Source organism: Urocitellus parryii, chromosome 7 (assembly GCF_045843805.1).
Source record: "Urocitellus parryii isolate mUroPar1 chromosome 7, mUroPar1.hap1, whole genome shotgun sequence".
NCBI classification, from domain to species: Eukaryota; Metazoa; Chordata; class Mammalia; order Rodentia; family Sciuridae; genus Urocitellus; species Urocitellus parryii.
Genome location: NC_135537.1, coordinates 183,605,298 through 183,624,406, shown reverse-complemented (window position 1 = coordinate 183,624,406; position 19,109 = coordinate 183,605,298). Strand labels below are relative to the sequence as shown.

General features: G+C 45.9%; 1 protein-coding gene across 1 annotated transcript in view; it reads right to left on the bottom strand.

Moving 5' to 3' along the window:
• Foxk2 (forkhead box K2) overlaps positions 1–15,210 on the bottom strand; it is a 61,063-nt gene extending 45,853 nt beyond the window's left edge. The window contains exon 1 of the mRNA XM_026381333.2: positions 14,819–15,210. Coding sequence (XP_026237118.2) covers positions 14,819–15,210 — 392 coding nt within the window. The remainder of the gene's footprint in view (positions 1–14,818) is intronic.
• Positions 15,211–19,109: the final 3,899 nt, after the last annotated feature.

Here is a 19,109-nt window from a genome sequence, read left to right as displayed (position 1 = left end):
TCTTACTTCCAGTGATCAAGCCCATTCTAAGACAGAACTTTTCATTTATCAATTTATATATTAACTAGATAACTTGATGGTACTTCATTATTTCCTTGGTTGTATCTTCCAAGATTCCACCCTTCTGCCACATGTCATATTCGGACTCCTGGATAGATCCTAGAGTCTAATCAGCCCCTCCCCTTTATACACTATCAGCTGCCTTAGAATCATCTAAACACCTTTCCTGTGGGAGGGAGTTCCCAAGGTAAGCAGTGCTGGGGTCTTCCTCCCAACACAAGTCAGAGATGCAAAAGCACGCATCCATTTCTCTCTCTCTCTCTCTCTCAGTCCCTGGCCCTAATCCTGACCATGGTGGCTTCTCTTATACCTACTGCCTTAGTGGAGTGCACAAAGGCAGCACAGGACGAGACCAGTGAGGCCAGTCCACATGGGACCTCCAGGTGCCAGCTCATATTGGCTAAGTGAGCGCACCTGCCTGCATCAACCAAACTCAAAGCTGAGAACATGGATGCAGAGAAAGAGCCAGGCTTCTCTACAGAAAATCCACCAAGGGCAAGTGGGCACATGAAATAGTGAGCCAGGGTCTCAAGCTGGCCCTAGTCTGGGGTCCACACTACAATTCCCTCATCTCCTACTGCAAGAACATAATCATCCGGGGATGTGGCTCAAGTGGTAGTGCGCTCCCCTGGCATGGGTGCGGCCCGGGTTCGATCCTCAGTACCACATACAAACAAAGATGTTGTGTCTGCCGAAAACTAGAATGTAAAAAACAAAAACAAAAACAAACAAACAAAAAAAAACCCATAATCATCCATAAGTTCATCTTAAATCCAAGCAAGTCCTCTTTCACTTTTGTGTGTGTGTGTGTGTGTGTGTGTGAGAGAGAGAGAGAGAGAGAGAGAGAGAGAGAGAGAGAGAGATAGATAGATAGATAGATATGGGGGTACTGAGTCCTGAAGCCAGGGCCCTTGGTGTACTAGGCAGGTGCTCTACCACTGAGCCATATCCCATCCCATTTTAAATTTTATTTTGAGACCAGATCTCACTAAGCTGCCCAAGCTGGCCTCAAGTCTGTGATCTCCCTGCCTCAGCCTGGGAGTCTCTGGATTATAAGTGTGAGCCACCATGCCCAGCTGCTTTTTTTTCTTTTCCAAATATGAATATTTAACTCATTTGTGCCCTACAGTGTTGAAAAGTTTTCAAAATTCTAATCCTGATGGGAAATACAATCTCATAGGAAATTATTTTTATAAAATTTCTACAATCACAAATCAGCTTTTCAAAAATTTATTAGGTTGACTTGTTCCATTTAAGGGAATCCCACCTATCTCAAAAAAGAAAGCAGATGGGGGCTGGGGATGTGGCTCAAGCGGTAGTGCGCTCGCCTGGCATGCGTGCGGCCCGGGTTCGATCCTCAGCACCACATACCAACAAAGATGCTGTGTCCGCCGAGAACTAAAAAATAAATATTAAAAATTCTCTCTCTCTCTCTCCTCTCTCACTTTCTCTTTAAAAAAAAAAAAAAGAAAGCAGATGGGCTGGGGTTGTGGCTTTGTGGTAGAGCACTTGCCTACATGGGTGAGACGCTGAGTTTGATTATAAGCACAGCATATAAATGAGTAAAATAAAGGTCCAATTTTAAAAAATTAAAGAGAGAGAGAGAGAGAGAGAGAGAGAGAAAGCAGACACTGGACATTTTTTTGGGGGGGGGGGCGGTTAGGTACCTGGGAATAGAACTCAGCGGCTCTCAACCACTGAGCCACATCCCCATCCCTATTTTGTATTTTATTTAGAGACAGGGTCTCACTGAATTGCTTAGCGCCTCGCCATTGCTAAGGCCAGCTTTGAACTCGTGACCCTTCTGCCTCAGCCTCTGGAGCCACTGGGATTATAGGCGTGGCCCACCATGCCTGGCATTGGAGATATCTTTTTTTTTTTTTTTAATAGGTCTTTTGCAGGGCACTCCTGTAATCCCTCCAGTTCTGGAGGCTGAGGCAGGAGGGTCACGAGTTCAAAGCCGGCCTTAGGAATGGTGAGGCACTAAGCATCTCAGTGAGATCCTGTCTCTAAATAGCAAATAAAACAGGCTACGAGTGTTGCTATGTGGTAGAGCAACCCTGGTTCAATCCCCAGTGCGTATGTAAGTAAGTATAAATAAATAAATAAATGTCTTTATTTCTTACTTTAGGAAGAAAGGATATAGATTCAAAACATCAAATTGATTACATGTTCAATCCACTGCTGTAATCTAGTGTATAAATGATGATACTGGCTCAGCCTACTTCCTCACCTCCCACATGTCAGGACAAATTTGTAGGAAACATAATTATCCTCTTGCCTCAAAAGGCAGGCACTCCAGAACACAGTAAAAGAGGAATCAGATGAGACAGCACAAGTGCTAACATACACTGATGCCCAAGCTGTGATTTTCTAAGGTAAACAAACATTAGATTCCAGATCTTCTACCAAGCAACAGGCAGGTCTAAAATACAGCCAAGCAAATAGTTTTTGCCATCTGCACAGTGGAAACACCTACACTGGAAAACCTGGAATAACCAGAATAACAGGTGAAGGTGAAAGCTCTGCTCAGCTGAAAGCAGACCACAAGACAGTTGTTCCACCACTGGAGCCCAGAGCACACTGCCCTTCCCCTACCCTGTGCCGACAACAAGAGTCCTGGGCAGGATTTGATACTGCAGGTGCCTCTGAGGAGTCATTTACTTCCACTGTCTCGTAGGTGAAAGGCATAGTAAGCCTGAAGAATCTCATCTGTATGTGGGACAAACAGTGTAAATAAATTCACTTTCAAAAGAGCTTATTTTCTAACAATGTTCAGGAGCAAGTAAAGGGTGCTTGGAGCTGGGGCCAGTCACTGGGTCTGCTCCCCAGGTCCAAACGAAAAGCATGATGTTGATAGATGCCAGCTACCAAAGGATTCTCTGCTCTGCCCTTACACAACTAAGAACCTCACCCCAGGATAGAGCAGCACTCAGCTCAAGGAACGCTTGCACTAAACCAGGAGAGCAATCAAGGACTGGAACATTTTTGTAGAACTTAAAAAAGTTTCTTTCTTTCTTTTTTTTTTTTTTAAAAACAATCCTAGGGACTGAACCAAGGTGTGCTCCAACATTGAGCCACATACTCAACCCTTTTTATCTTGAGACAGGGTCTTGCAAAGTTTCTTAGGCTGGCCTTGAACTTGTGATCCTCTTGCCTCTGCCTTCTCAGTTGCTAGGATTACAGCTGTATGTCATTGAGCCCAGCTCTGAAACATTTTTGTAGGTATGCTGCAGTCTATCTGGTGTGCTTTCCTGGTCCCTAAGCCAAAAAGTTATCAGTCTTGTCTTTAAAATAACAAATATGTTTAGATGTTCACATAGCTCTTTATGTTTTACTTAACACGAATGACTTATAAAAAGTAAGGTTTATATACTACTATCCATAGTAAAATCAGAATAGTCTTAAAGGATGATTCCTATCAGTGAAACCCTGCTGGGCTTTCACAGAACAGACTGCTCAGAAACCATACTATGACATTTGTAGAAACTCTAACTTGGAAAAACAATTAAATAAATAGATGGATAAATGCTTTGTGTATCTGCTGTGCAATGTGCTAGGCTTCTGACTCCAAGACAGCTTGTTACTCCCAGAATCAGACAAGGCATATTCATCCCTACAGGCAGCAAAGGAGCTGCGAGGGAACCATGGGAAGCAGAGGGGAGAGGCCCCCAGACACAGGTCCCAGGGATACAACACTAAGTAGCAGCCCAGACTGGGCACATGGCCATCAATAGGCCACAGTGAAAGCGACTCCAAACTGAAAAGGAGGCAAAGTGACTATAAAATAACATGTCTATAACCTCAACTACTTCAAGATGGATGGGGAGGGCTGGGGTTGTAGCTCAGTGGTAGAGACCTCGCCTCGCACATGTGAGGCACTGGTTGGATCCTCAGTACCACATAAAAATAAAAAATAAAGGTATTATGTCCATCTACAACCTAAAAAAAAAAAAAAAAAAGGATAGGGAGTTAGAATCTTGCCCTGGAGGATCCTGGAGGATTCTAAGGCAATGAATGGATGAAAAGGTAATGACTGCCAGGCAGTGGTGGCACATGCCTATAATCCCAGTGGCTTAGGAGAATGAATGCACATAACATAATTGGATCACCTTCATTCCCCAGTACCTCCACGAGGAAGGAGGATAGTGAGTTCAAAGCCAGCCTCAGCAACTTAGGGTTTAAGCAACTTAGCAAGACCTGGTCTCCAAATAAATTTTTAAAAAGGGCTGGGGATAGAAAATAGAAACTCCAGAGGCTGAGGCAGGAGGATTGCAAGTTCAAGGCCAACCTCAACAATTTAGCAAGACCCTGTCTTAAATTACAAAATAAAAAGGGCTGAGGCTGTAGCTCAATGGTAGAGCACCCCTGGGTCCAATCCCCAGTAGAGCAATAAATAAATGAATAAATAAAATTTGAGCTAAGTAGGATGGCACATGCCAGCAATCCCAGCAACTTGGGAGGCAAGTTCAAGGTTAGCCTGGGAAATTTCATGAGACTCTCCCAACAACTGGGGAGGCTGAGGAAATGGCTCAATGGAATGTCCCTGGGTACAGTTCCCAGCACTACAAAAGTAAAATGAAATTTTATTTTTAAAGGGATGAGAGTGTAACTAGTAGTACTGTGCTTGCCTACCATGCACAAGGCTCTGAATTTGGTCCCCAACATGCAAAATAAATAAATACATAAACAATTGATAAAATACTGAAAACTATTTAGAAAATATTAATAAAAATCTTAGGAACTGTGTAGGTAATTCAGTGGTAGAGGGCACACTTATCATGTGAAAGTCTCTGGGTTCAATCCCTATCACCACAAAATAAATAAATAAATAAACAAACAAATTTTTGTTGTAGTTCAATGGAAGAGCACTTGCTTAGCATGTGTGGGGCACTGGATTCAATTCTCAGCACCACATATCAACAAATAAAATAAAGGCCCATCAACAATTAAAAAAAAATAAATTTAAAAAAATTAAAAAAAAACACAAATTCTAACAAGTACATATCAACAATTTTTGTTCTATCCCTTTTAAATTCTCAGGAATAAACATTGTTTACTGGAAATAAATAATTCTATTCACTTTCACAGTTGAATCATATAAACCATTTTAAGGAGTCTGCCAGAAATGCAGAAATGGAGCTAGGCACTGTTGTGTATACACACTGTCCCAGCTTTTCAGAAGGCTGAGTTAGCTATTAAGGATCCTGTGAGCTGGGAGTTTGAGACCCCATCCTGCCCCCCGCCCTCCAAAAGCAAGGAACTCAGAAGGGACTCTGCCAAACACATTCTCCTGCCAAGGGCTTTGCCTTTCTCCTGCTCCTTTCAAGTTCTTCATAAGGTTGGGGAGTGGAGAGCTGCATTTGACATTATTGGTAACTCTGGAATGACTTAGAGAAGGACACAGGAAGCAAAATGGCTCACACTGCACAGTCCCTGCAGCCCACTAACAGGCTGGAAGGTGGTATGACTACAAGCAAGGCCTGCTGGCAGCAGTGAGGGCTGAGAACATGGGCCTTCCAGAAGTGCCTTTGTGAAGATCTGTAACCCTCCTCAGGGTCTCTTAAGATGAATGGGACTAGATTCAAATTTAACTTGATTTTACTAAAATATCATTGTTCTGTTCTCTTCTATACACAAGGAAAAAACTAACATAAGATCCCTTGCAAGTTAATGGAATGTAACTTCTTTTAAATTTAATACCCCCCCACACACACACAAAAGTCAAACTTTATATTTTGTGTGTGTGTGTGGTGCTGGGGATTAAACCCAGGGCCTTGTACATCTGAGGCAAGCACTCTACCAACTGAGCTACATCCCCAGACAAACTTTATAATAGTCTTTTAAAATTTATTTTATTCAGCAAGGGTTGGGGGTAAAGCTCAGAGGTAGAACAGGCCTAACACAAGGTAGGTTCAAGCTCCAACACTGCAAATAAATAAATAAAAGACTTTTTTAAAAAGACAACTGGTAGAGGAAGGAGATGAGGAAGGGAAAGTGGAGGTACTGGGGAATGGAGGTGATCCAATTATGTTATGTGCATGCATTCTTTATACACTATTCTGTATAATTATAATGCACCAATAAAAACATTAAGACTATCAGCTGGGTGCAGTACCACATGCCTGTAATCCCACAGCTCAGGAAGCTGACCCAGGAGGATTGTTAGTTCAAAGCCAGTCTCAATAATTTAGCAAGGCCCTAAACAACTCAGCAAGACCATCTCTAAATAAAATACAAAAAAAGGCCTGGAGATGTGGCTTAGTGATTAAGCGCCCCGGGTTCATTTCCCAGTACCAAAAAAAAGAAGAGAGAGAGAGAGAGATAGAGATATGACTATCAGCATCATGCCAATTCAATTCAACATGTACCTGAAATTCTTAGAAATTATTTTTCCTTTTTAATGATGTTATTCTATAATATTTTCTTTTCAGATGATGGTCTTTTTACATAAATAAATAAATAAACATATATTTATGTATATAATTTGAAGTTTTAGAAACTTTAGCTGTGCTGTCAATTTTGGAAAAACTATCTCAGTTTACTGTGTTGAGTTGGCATTATGTGGAAATTAACAGTCATACTGGTCTAGAAATGTTAAGCTTAATTTTTTTTCATTTGTAAAGGGGTAACACACTGTACTGAATATGTAAGGTCTTATCTATATGGGCTTGATTAGATAAACTAATAAAGTATTCCCTAAAAAATAAAAAAACAATAATTTTCCTTCGATTTCTTTGGTCCCACTTTTAAGCCACCTGACCAGACCCAGCCCAAAGGATCTTCTACAACTAAATTCACTTTGTTTTGACCTTGAGTGACTACCAGGAACTGCTGGACACCTTCTTCTAAATTCGAAGAATACACCTAGCTGGGCGTGGTGGTGCATGCCTATAATTTTAGCCACTTGGGAGACTGAGGCCATAAGGTCAAGGCCAGCCTCAGTAACTTAGCAAGACCCTGACTCAAAAAAAAAAAAAAAAAAAAAAGGTCTGGGGATGTAGCTCAGTACCCCTGGGTTCAGTCCCAACTAGGAAAAAAATTTCAATGTACATACCTGTTCTAATCTCTGAGGCTCTGGCAACACAAGGCATGCCTGCTATTTTGCCTAACTCAAGTTTTTGACTCAGAACAGAGAATTTCAAGTTCAAGCCCAGCCTGCATAACTTTGGGAGACCCTGCTCAAAATAAAAAATGGAGCTGGGTGCAGTGGCACAAACCTGTAATCCCAGCAGCTCAGGAGGCTAAAACAAGGAGGATTGGGAGTCCAAGGCCAGCCTCAGAAAGAGAGAGAGGTGCTAAGCAACTCAGTGAGACCCTGTCTCTAGTTAAAATAAAAAATAGGGCTGGGGATGTAGCTCAGCAGCTGAGTGCCCCCGAGTTCAATCCCTGGTACAATAAATAAATAAATGAAAAAAAAAATGGGTTGGGGATATAGCTAAGGGATAGAATATTGGCCTAACACGAATGTGCATGGCATTGGTTCCATCCTCAAACACTCAAAAACAAACACACACACACACACACGCACGCACGCACGCACGCACGCACGCACGCGCACGCGCGCGCAGGACAGCTTAAGACATTCCTGACAGGCAAAAGCAGAGAGAGGTTAGCATCAGTAGGACAAGTCTAATGTTAATGAAATTTATCTTACAGATACTAACCAGAGTCCTTCAGGTTGAAATAAAGGACCACAGACGGTTAACTCAAAGCTACATAAAGAAATAGCTCTCCAGTGAAAGCAAATATGCAGATAAATATACAAGCTGGTACTGCATGACTGTAATTTTGGTTTGGAACTCACACTGATTTCCTACAGGATTCAAAAGATAAATACATTAAAAAACTTACAAATGTTATTTGGCAAACAAAGTATAAAGACATAATGTGAGAATATAAAGGGGAGAAAGAAGAAAATGTGGGGCTGGGGATGTGGCTCAGGCGGTAGCGCGCTCGCCTGGCATGCGTGCGGCCCGGGTTCGATCCTCCAGCACCACATACAAACAAAGATGTTGTGTCCGCCAATAACTAATAAATAAATATTTAAAAAAAAAAAAAAAAAGAAGAAAATGTACAAGAGCAGAATTTTTGTACACTTTTGAAGTTGATATTAGCTGAAAATAGATAGCTTCAAATTAATATATATATATATATATACATATATATGTTTTTGATGGTGTTGGGATCAAACCTAGGGCCTTGAAATGTACTGAGCAAATTCTAGATCCATAACTGAGCTACATCACCAACCCAAGATAAAAATTTAAGTGTAATCCCAAGGTAACTATAAAGAAATATATATACACAAAGGGAAATGAGGGGGCTGGGGTTGTGGCTCAGTGGTAAAAGTGCTTGCCTGGCATGTGTGGGGCACTGGGTTCTATTCTCAGCACCGCATATAAATAAGTGAATAAAATAAAGGTCCATCAACAACTAAAAAAAAAAAAAAAAAGAAAGAAATGAGAATTAAATAGTTCAGTAAAAAAAAAAATCAAGTAAACATAAAAGGGAGGGAAAAGGGACTATAAGCTGTAAAACATAAGAAAACAAATTACAAAATGCCACGAATCCTTACCAATGAGTATTCAAATGTAAATGGATCAATTTCTCCAATCAAAATACTTGAGATAAAAGACTAACTATTAATGTCTATCGAGCAACTCTGCTGTGGCAGGCAAAGGCAATCCACACTACACCCATGAAGCAGATTCAAGAGCATCCATGTGAAGAGACGGGGGTCCTGAGATTGGGATACTGCAGTGTGGCTTCTGTGAAGGGCTCCAGTCCCCACCCCACCCCAAAATGCATACTGTCTAAATACCCCACGGGATGCTAAGCAGAGGGATTTCCTAAGACATACAAAGCCCACATATGATACAAACTGACATGCCCTGGGAAGCCGGTGCCTCCTGCCCAGGCTGGGTGCTTTCTGTGTCCCAGGACCACCACTTCCTGGGATGATGGCACTCAGAGCCTACTTCAATGATGGAAATGGTAATGTGTGCCTGTAATATGCCCTAGCAAACTGTGTTTCATGAGCAAACTCAAAGATTCCTCATTATGAGGTGAGACCATAAGTGTGGAAGCTGACTTACTCATATTGTCTTTACTTAAGATGTCATAAACTGCCCCAAAACCAAACAAAAGAAAACAAAAGCCATATAGAAATGGAAAACAGATATGATTCAAAATACTAATTCTTTCATTTAAAGACTCCTTACTTCAGAAACCCTCTGGACCAGGGGGTGGGTTAGGGGAGTAAACAGGGGAGTGCATCAGACTGGGATCCCTTCATCACATATTCGGCACCTGAACTGCTTGTTTGATAGTAACTGCTATTAACAGCCCTTGTGCTTCAGGTGTGTGGCAACAGTGGTGATGGTGATGGTGATGGTGCTGCACCAACTTCAGGGGGTACAAGCATGTACACAGCCTTTATCCCTGCCTTGGAAGACCACTGGAGAAAAAGGTCACCTGAGATGAATGAGAACAAGAGGATGATGGGAACCCCTTAGAAGGTGCTATAAACAGTGAGAAGTCCCCCACCTTCCTGCTTCCTTGAGTCTAAAAGCATTCTAAGGGGTCCAGAACCACTGCATCACCTAGAAAGCACCAGGTGACATTCAAGGCCTGCAGAAGGGCTCAGCCTCAGGCCTCCCAGAAAGAAACAAAGTATCTGTGGTTTAATATATATCAAAACAAGCCTGTAATCCCAGCAATTAAGGAGGCAGCAACTTAGTAAGTGGGATCATCTCAAAAATATAATAAAAGGGCCAGGTATGTAGCTCACTGGTAGACTGTGAGGCCTAGGTTCAATCCTTAGTATCAAAGGGGGAAAAAAAGCAGTTTAAGAATCAAAAACAGTACAAAAGGTGTAAAGCATTAATGAGAAGCAGCCCTTAACTTAGACCACAAACTGGACACTACATTCAAACCAGTTCCTCCTTTCCCTTTTCCCTACTACTCTTCTGAGGCTGAGAAGGCGGGTTGGACAAAAGCAGAAGGGAGGCTGCCAGAGGTATCAGGGACCCTCAGTTGTGCAAAGGATCCTCAAGGCTTCTTCCAACAGGCCCCAAGCACCATGCTGAAAACGGTGATGGACAAAACAGATGCAGACCTTGATATCCAACAGGGCACAAACATGGTGCAACTGTGTCACATAGTGAGGACACCTATCCCAGTCATGAACAATGGGACTATAGAGAGCCCAGAGAAGTTAACTGGAAGGCCTCAGTTAACTGGAGCTAACTGTAATGTGGCCCCAGTCTTTCCAGAAGCCTATTCTCACTGTAACTCATGAGGTGCACAAATGACTACTACATGTTATATATGGGTCACACAGGCTTATTTCTTAAAATGTTAGAAATCAAAATTATTTAAATCTAAAATGCATTAAACTACTAGTTAATTAAACATTAAAATGAATGACTTGAGGGCTGAGTTTGTGGCTCAGTGATGGGGCGCTTGCCTAGCACAATCCTCAGTACCACATAAAAATAAATAAGTAAAACATTGGTCTAACAATGAGATGTTTAAAAAAAAATTAATGAACATAGTCTTACCACTGCAAAAAATGTGAGTAGAAAAGAGACCTAGGCCTGTTGTTGGGACTAAACTTAGGAGAACAGACCTCAGGATAGCTGCTCTATGTTCCCAACATCTACAAGTCAAAGATGGTGAATTCAATTTATCCTATTTATGTTTGGCTACTAGATATTTTAGTATGAAAGATAAAAATGTATCAATTTCCAAATGAATGTATACTGTAGCCTTTTTTTTTTTTTTTTTTTGGATACTAGGGATTGAAACCAGGAGCCTTTTCCACTGAGCTACATCCCAACCCTTTTTAGGTTTTTATTTTGAGACAGTTTTGGATTCAATTTCTGGTACAAAAAAAAAAAAAAAAAAGAGTGGCAAATTTGTTTGGCATTTTCAAAGTATACACAACTGTTAAAGAGGTACTTACTGGGCTGGGGATATAGCTCAGCTGGTAGAGTGCTTGCCTCCCATGAACAAGACCCTGGGTTCAATCCCCAGCATCATACAAAAAAAAAAAAAAAAAAAAAAATTTAAAAAATTTTTTTTGCTTTGTTTATTTCTATTTATACATTATACCTAGTTTGCTGCCACAACAACACCAACAAACCCAATCTTTCCTACCCAATTGATCTTCCTAAAACTTCTCTAGTCTCAGGTGCCAAACCTGGTCTCTGGACACAGACTCTGTTCTAAAAGAACCTACTTGGGGCTGGGGATGTGGCTCAAGCGGTAGCGTGCTTGCCTGGCATGCGTGCGGCCCGGGTTCGATCCTCAGCACCACATACAGACAAAGATGTTGTGTCCGCCGAGAACTAAAAAACAAATATTAAAAAGTTCTCTCTCCTCTCTCACTCTCTCTTAAAAAAAAATAAAATAAAATAAATAAATAAAATAAAATAAAAGAACCTACTCTTCACTCTTCTCTGACAGAAGGAAAATGCTCCCCCACCAGGCCCAGACAAACCTCACTATCTGGCTGCTCCACAACCTGCCCCAGAGTCTCTCAGTCTGAATTCCACCTTCTGGAGTATCAGGCTATTGCCCAGCCACACCTGAAAGGACCATCCACCTGTCCATCTCCAAGAGACCTGTCCAGATGGCCCAGGACACCCCACAGACCCCAACCCCAGGAACACCTGTGCTTCCCATGAGTCAGGCTCTCAGCAAGGAAAACACTGTTTTCTTACACAGTCCTCACACACGGTCAAATCAAAGACTTGCAGAATCCTGTCTTCTGGAAAGCCCCGCATGCTGGCCTTCTCTCACACACCCATCCACAGTGGGCATAGAGCTCACCAACCACCTAGCAAAAGGCACATGTTCACACTTAAAATATCCAGTACAGCCTGTAATCCCAGTTGCTCTGAAGGCTGAGACAGGAGGGTCTCGAGTTCAAAGCCAGCTTCAGCAAGGCACTTAGTAACTCCGTGAGACCCCTGTCTCTAAATAAAATACAACATAGGGCTGAGGATGTGGCTCAGTGGTTGAGTGCCGCTAGTTCAATCCCTGGTACCAAAAAAAAAAAAAAAAAAAAAAAGAGTGGGCATATAGCTCAGTAGAGCTCCCCTGGCTTCAGTCCCTGGTGCCACAAAATAAATAAATTAGAACTGGGGGTGTAGTTTGTCTAGCATTTGTGAGGCCCACATTTACTTCCTAGTATGGAAACACACACAAAAAAAACTTTGAACATCAACCTAAACACTAAGTTTAAATTCAAGAAAAAAAGATTTTAAAACAATGTACCTACATTTCACTGGTATCAACTGTCTCTACAGTTTATTCCCTTAACCTATGTTACTACTCTACACCAAAAACTTGCAAATAATGTGTTAAAAATAGGGAGGTGCTGAAACACCCTACAAATTAGCCATCTATCCCACACAGTGCAGAGACTGACTCTGAACCAGGCCATTCCCACCAGCATAGGCATTGGTTCCCAAGCCCACCAGAAAGAAGTTCAAGGCCATGCTGGAGGCCAAGGCCAGAGATCCAGTCTCCACCTCACCTGCTTCCTACTCATCTCCATGGCAAGGCTCTCTACCCTTTCACAAAATCTGAATTTCACTTCCTCACAGAAAGGTCAATTTATTTCCATGTTCAGCACGTTGGCACATGTAGAATTCAACACAAATGAGTTTGGCTGAAAAGTAAAATATTTTCTTTAAAAAGCCCTAAATCCTCAAAAAAAGCACACAATTTCCTTTGTTGAAGATGATTTTTTTTTTTTTTTTAAGAAATGCTCTTGCTATGTTATGTTGCCCAGGTGACCTTCCTGCCTCAGAATCTCAAGTAGGTAAAAATGCATTTTTTTGTAAACAAACTGCCAGATTGAAGGGCAGCCGTTAGTGGTGCTATTCCATGTTTTAGCACTAAAGAAAAGATGGCCATTAGGCCCCTACCATTAATTTGATGCTGTCTATGGTATAAATACAGGAAAACATTTTTGGCTTGAATATAACATTCTTAACATGTAACAATGAATCCCACTAGTACATCAAATTATAAGGCACCAATAAAATTTTTTTTAAAAAAAGAAAATATTCTTTATAAAGTGACTATTAAGGAACAGAAACTGGTACTCCTCTTCAAGGCTCCTCTTAAGCAACGGAAACATACACACCAGAGACTTAAGAGAAGCAATGCTTTTACCAGCATTTCCAAAGATCAGAGCATTCCCGAGTGTGGACAAAAGCTGTACCTGCACTGACCAAGAAACAAGCCTATCGGGATAATGAACATTTCCTAGACAGCAAACATGTTTTCAAGCAGAGCAAATGACTTTATCAAACCATGCTGAATTATTTTGTAGCATGATTGACATTTACCTATAAGGCTCACTTAACACTCTATATGACTTTGTAATAATTTCTAAATAACAAAATTACCTTTCCATTAAAAAACTTAAAAAGCTATATTCGAAGTACCCAATTTGCCAAAATGTTTATAGTTCAGAGCAGATTTTAAAATGCTTGACTGAGTGCAGTGGCACACACCTGTAATCCCAGCTACTCAGGAGGCTGAGCAGGAGACTGCAAGTTCAAGGCCAGCCTGGGCAACTTAGTGGGACCCTGTCTCAAAATTAAAGAAGGGCTGGGGTTGTAGCTCAGTGGTTGACTGCTTGCCTTGCATGCGGGAGGCACTGGGTTTGATTCTCAGCACCACATAAAATAAATAAATAAATAAATAAATCTAATTTCAAATTAAAGAAAAAGGGCCAGGGTGTAGCTCAATGCTTAATATGTGTGAGGCCTTGGGTTCCATACAGTTTAAAAAATGGTAAGGTTGCAGTTTTCAATTGTTAGGCTACCAACACAATAGGAAAAGAAGTCCTTGTGGCTTACAACACGACACTCTGGAAATATTTCACTACAGAAAAGAAGTAGCAGACAACTTCTTGTCAGAAGACACAGGTTTTAGTTTGGGGCAGTTCTTCCACTGCACACAGCTAACATTTTCCCTTGGGGATGACCTGCTGATTTTGAATATATACCAACTGCCAGGATGCAGAGTCCATGTGCACATGTGAAAGCCCTGCATAACAGGGGGACCAGAGGGTCATGTGCAGGCATGGTGACCTGTGTGTGTCTTGGCTGGTGGTCAGGGTCAGACTGGGCAAGAAGTTAAGGTTGAGATCCCAGGGGATCATGTGTGGGGGAATATGGGTCTGGCTGTGTGTAGGACAGACAAGGCCTGTTAGGTCCTCCTGATGGAGTGCTGGGGACTGTGATCTGGTTCCTGGGGTGGGGGGTCAGGATCCACCCTAGTCATGGGGTCTGCTCCTCCTGGTGGATGGTGGATCCTAGCTCTGGCATTTGACTATGGTCCGGATGTGGAACAGGTTCTGGTGGTGGGTAGCGTGTTCTTGGATCAGGGTCTGACACTGTCGGTGCGTGTAGGCCTGGGTCCAGGCCACCTTGTGCGTTGGAGCCTGGGCCAGGGTCGAGGACCCTGGCTGTGGCTGGTGGGTCTGCGCTGAGTCGGAGTCATGGATGCTGGCCATGGCTCGCGGGTCTGAGCTGGGTTGGGGTCGTAGGTGCTGGCTGTGGCTCAGGAGTCTGAGCTGGATCGGGGTCGTGGGTACTGGCTGGGGTTCCTGGGTCTGAGCTGGGTCGGGGTCCGGGTCGAGGTCCCGGCCCCGGCTGGCAGGTCTGGGTCTGTGCCTGTGCCCAGGCCGCAGCCGCAGCCCCCGCCCGCCCGCGCGCCGCCCGCCACTCACACGCGCGGCAGCTGCAGCGGCGGCGCCCCGCGCCGCTGGAACACGCCGTCCACGAACACGCCGTTCTTCCCCAGGCAGCGCAGGTAGAAGTCGCCGCCCGCGTCGGGCCGGGGCTGCGCGGGCTCGGGGGCCGCCGCGCCAAGGCCGCCGCCCGGGGGCGTGAAGATCTCCAGGTGGCGCCGCGAGATGAAGCTCGAGTGACCCATGCTCACGTCCACCGAGCCCTGCGATGAGTTGCGCCCGATGGTCACCGAGCGCTTCTTCATGAGGTACTCGAACTCCCGGCCCTCGAGTCGTGCCACGGCCCAGCCGCCCGGCGGGGACCCGCCGCCCCCGGCCCCGCCGCCCGCGGGAGGGGCGCCCGCGCCCGAGAGCGCCGCCGCGGCCGCCATCGCCTGCGAGGCCCGCCCGATCCGCGCGGGCGCCCTGGCGGGGCCGAGGCCCGGGCGCGGTCGTGGGCCGCGGGAGCCGAGGACGGGCGCCGAGGCCGCCGGCCGGCGAGGAGAGCGGCGAGGGCGGGAGCTCGCGCGGCCGCGCACCGCCGCTCGCGACGGACGGGCGCGCCGGCCAATGGGCGCGGCACACAGCAGTGGGGCTACCGCGGCCGACCAATGGCAGCCCGCGCCGTACTGAGCGCCCGCACGCCCGGCGACGACGCAGGACGCACGACGCAGGCCGGGCCGTGGCGGCGGGGAAAACCTGGGGCGGAGGGGTGGAGCGCGGAGTACGCGCCGGAGCGGGCCGGGGGCGCGGGCCGGGAGAGGCCAAGGTCACGGCGGGCGTGGGCGCCTCCCCGCGGTCCAATGCTCCGCGGCCCGAGCCGGGGCCTTTCCTGGCGGCGTCGGAGACGGCGCCCGCCGGTCCACACGACGCCGGCCCCCGCGATCTCGGCGCGGAACCGAGCTGCGGGGTCAGCTGCCGCCCGCCGACGCCCCCGGGCCCAGTGTGCTCACCACCGCCAGGCGGTTAGGGTCCCCCGAATCGGAGGCCGTCAGCGGGCTGGCGCCTCCTAACCCGTGAAAGTCCTCCCATCAAAACAAAAGCCGCGGGCGTCTCGGTGCCTCCAAACGCCGGCGACCGCGAGCAGGAGGCCACGCGGTGCCCCCCGGCACTGGCCACCCCGCCCTCTACAAGTGGGGCCCAGAACATTGACCACAAGAGGGCGTGGGCCCTGGACACGCCACCCCCACCCCTGCCAGAGGACCTGACACCTGCCAGTCTGCAACTTGGCCCCGGGATGGGATACTGACCCCGCAGGGGGAGGGGGCCCAGACGCTGACCACCCCCACTCCTTGCCAAAACACTAGCCATCCCTGCCCCTTTGCCTGACCACTTGTGGGATGTTTTAGGTCGGGACTGGAAGCTACTAGAGGATTCTTATTAGGGTAGCTAGAGCAGTTCTAGGAGAGAGAGCTTAAGCTGCACCTACCTTCACAATAATCTGAGGGTGGGATGCTTGGGAGGTACTGTGGCCACGCCATGGTGGCCCCGGCCTTGCAGCAGATTGTTAGTGAAGAACAATAGAGGAACAGACGCAATTTAAGTATTAGAGGAGTTCAGTGTGAGGGAAGGATGAGAGGAGCTGGATTTAACAGGGCAGGAAGTTCTGGGGAGAGCTGCTTGACACAGGCCCCAGTCAGGAGGCCCTAGGGTCGTATTGTGCGAGTTATTCATTCTGAGTCCACTCATGTTGGAGGAAATGAAGATTAATGCGTCCCTCTGAACGTGACATTTGCATATCTTGTTTGTCACGTATGCTTCTGTAGTTATGAGTACAAATTCCTAAGGATTCCATCCTCTGAACCATAAGCTGGACACGCTAGACACTGAGAATAGTTTCACTGAATATGCATTCATTTATTTGGGGAATTTTTCCTTTGTGTGCAGTGCTGAGATAGAGAAATGACAAACAGGCAAAGGCAAGGGCCCAGGAGCAGGCAAGAGAGGGCCCAGTGGCTGCTGGCACCCTGGTGGTGGTTGGCATCCTGGGCTCCCACTTTCCAGTGCTGTGCCTGTGTCTATGCCTGTGCCTGGTGGCAGCTCTGGGCTCTGCTTGGTGGTTGTGCAGCAGTGGGGGAAGGAACCCAGGGGAGCTCCAGCCTGGGCAGTACCAGACTGTCTGGAGGAGAAAGCACTGGTACGTGGCACTTGGATGGTCAGAAAGGACTCCAGAGAGGGAAGGCGGCTTGCCTGGCCTTCCAGCCATTCAAGTGCTTGGTGAGTATCCACTGTACGCCAGCACAGCTGGGAATGGACAGGCCACTGAGCAGGGTATGTGGCCATGTTCCAGGAGATGCTTGCAGTAGGCAGCAGCCATTTGCCATGGGGGGGGGGGCAGAAGAGACACACCAGGCCTGGTTTCCAAAGGGTATGTCTGTTCATGTGGAAGCAGTGAGCCCACAGTGTTCTGGACACAGGTGCAGGAGAAAGCAGAGTCCTTGAGTGCTTAGAGCCTGGCCAGAGGACCCATAGTGCACAGCACAAAGAGCAGCCTGCCTGTGAGAAGTGATGGAGCCAAGAGATGGGCGAGACATACAGGGGAATGAGACCTCAGAACCAGGTGTCAACCATGAAACAACAACTATGATAGAGTATGAAGAAAGTTACACTCTTAGTCAAGTGCAGTGGCACATGGCTGTAATTGCAGCAATTCGGGAGGCTGAGAAGGGAGGATCACAAGTTAGAGGCCAGGGCTGGGGATGTGGCTCAAGAGGTAGCATGCTCGCCCGGGTTCGATCCTCAGCACCACATACAAACAAAGATGTGTCTGCCGAAAACTAAAAAAAATAAAATATCTTAAAAAGCCTACCTTTAAAAAAAAAACAAAACAAGTTAGAGGCCAGCCTCAGCAACTTAGCAAGGCCCAGTGTGGGGATGTAGCTCACAGCTAAAGCACTCTGGAGTTCCACACTCAGTACCATATTTATTAATTTAACTAAAAGAACAGCTATAACTCCATAATGAAAAGACAAGCCAGTTTTCAAACATACGGAGATATGCACAACTACTTCAAAAGAGATGATACATGAGCATCCAGTATATACTCGAGACAATGTAGAATATCATGAATCATGAGGGGAAACACAGCTAGACCTATAAACTGACAGGAAATGCAGACTAACCCTGTGCCATGATCGCACTGGTGCTACTAACACGTGGTTGGTGGAGACAGGAACGTAGGAATGGCATGGTGCTCTGGGTGCTTTAACACTGGGGCACTTTACCACTGAGCCACATCCACAGCCCTTCTCATTTTCTATTTTCAGACAGGGCCTCACTTATTTGCCAAGACTGGTCTTGAGTTTGCCATCCTCCTGCCTCAGCCTCTCCAGCTGCTGGGATGACGGGCTTTGGCCATTACACTGGGCAACTGAGCACTTTCTTACATAACATCACACACACACCCACTGCAGGATCCAGCCATCCTACTCATTATTTATCAAGAGAAAAGAAATGGCTGAGAGCTGGGGATGTGGTTCAAGCGGTAGCACGCTCACCTGGCAAGCGCGGGGTGCTGGATTCAATCCTCAGCACCACATAAAAATAAATCATAAAGATATGTGTTCACCTAAAAAAACCCTAAAAAATAAATATTAAAAAAAGAAAAAAAGAAAAGAAACGGCTGAGCCGGCACAGTGGCACATGCCTATAATCCCAGCGGTTTGGAACGCTGAGACAGGAGGATCGTTGAGTTCAAAGCCAGCCTCAGCAATAGCAGGCGCTAAGCAACTCAGTGAGACCCTGTCTCTAATAAAATACAAAATTGTGCTGGGGATATGGCTCAGTGCCCCTGAGTTCAATCCCAAGTACCAAAAAAATGTTGGACATGGGTTTGTGGCTCAGCAGTACAGAGCTTACTTTGCACGCGTGAGGCACTGGGTTCAATCCTCAGCACCACATAAAAATAAATAATTGTCTCCCTAAAAAAAGAGTTAAAAAAAAAGTGTGCATGGTAACTCATTTCTAACAACCAACTGAAGTGCCCTGGGTGCTGTGGTTGGGTCTTAAGTGCCCCCCAAGGCCCATGTGTGAAGGCTTGCTACAAGACGTCCTGGGGCCTTTGGGAGGTGGACTGAGTGTGAGGCCTTGGGGTTGGTCATCGGGGGTGTGCCCTTGGGGGACTGTGGAACCCAGGCTCCTCCTCTCCCTGCCTTCCTTGCTCCCTGGCCACAGGACGAGCAGCTGTGTACAGCCTGTGCATCCACAATCATGTGGTGTCTTGGGGATAGACTGGAGCCTCGACAACACAAGCCAAAGCAGAACTTAGACCAGTGGGTGAAGAGACCAGTTC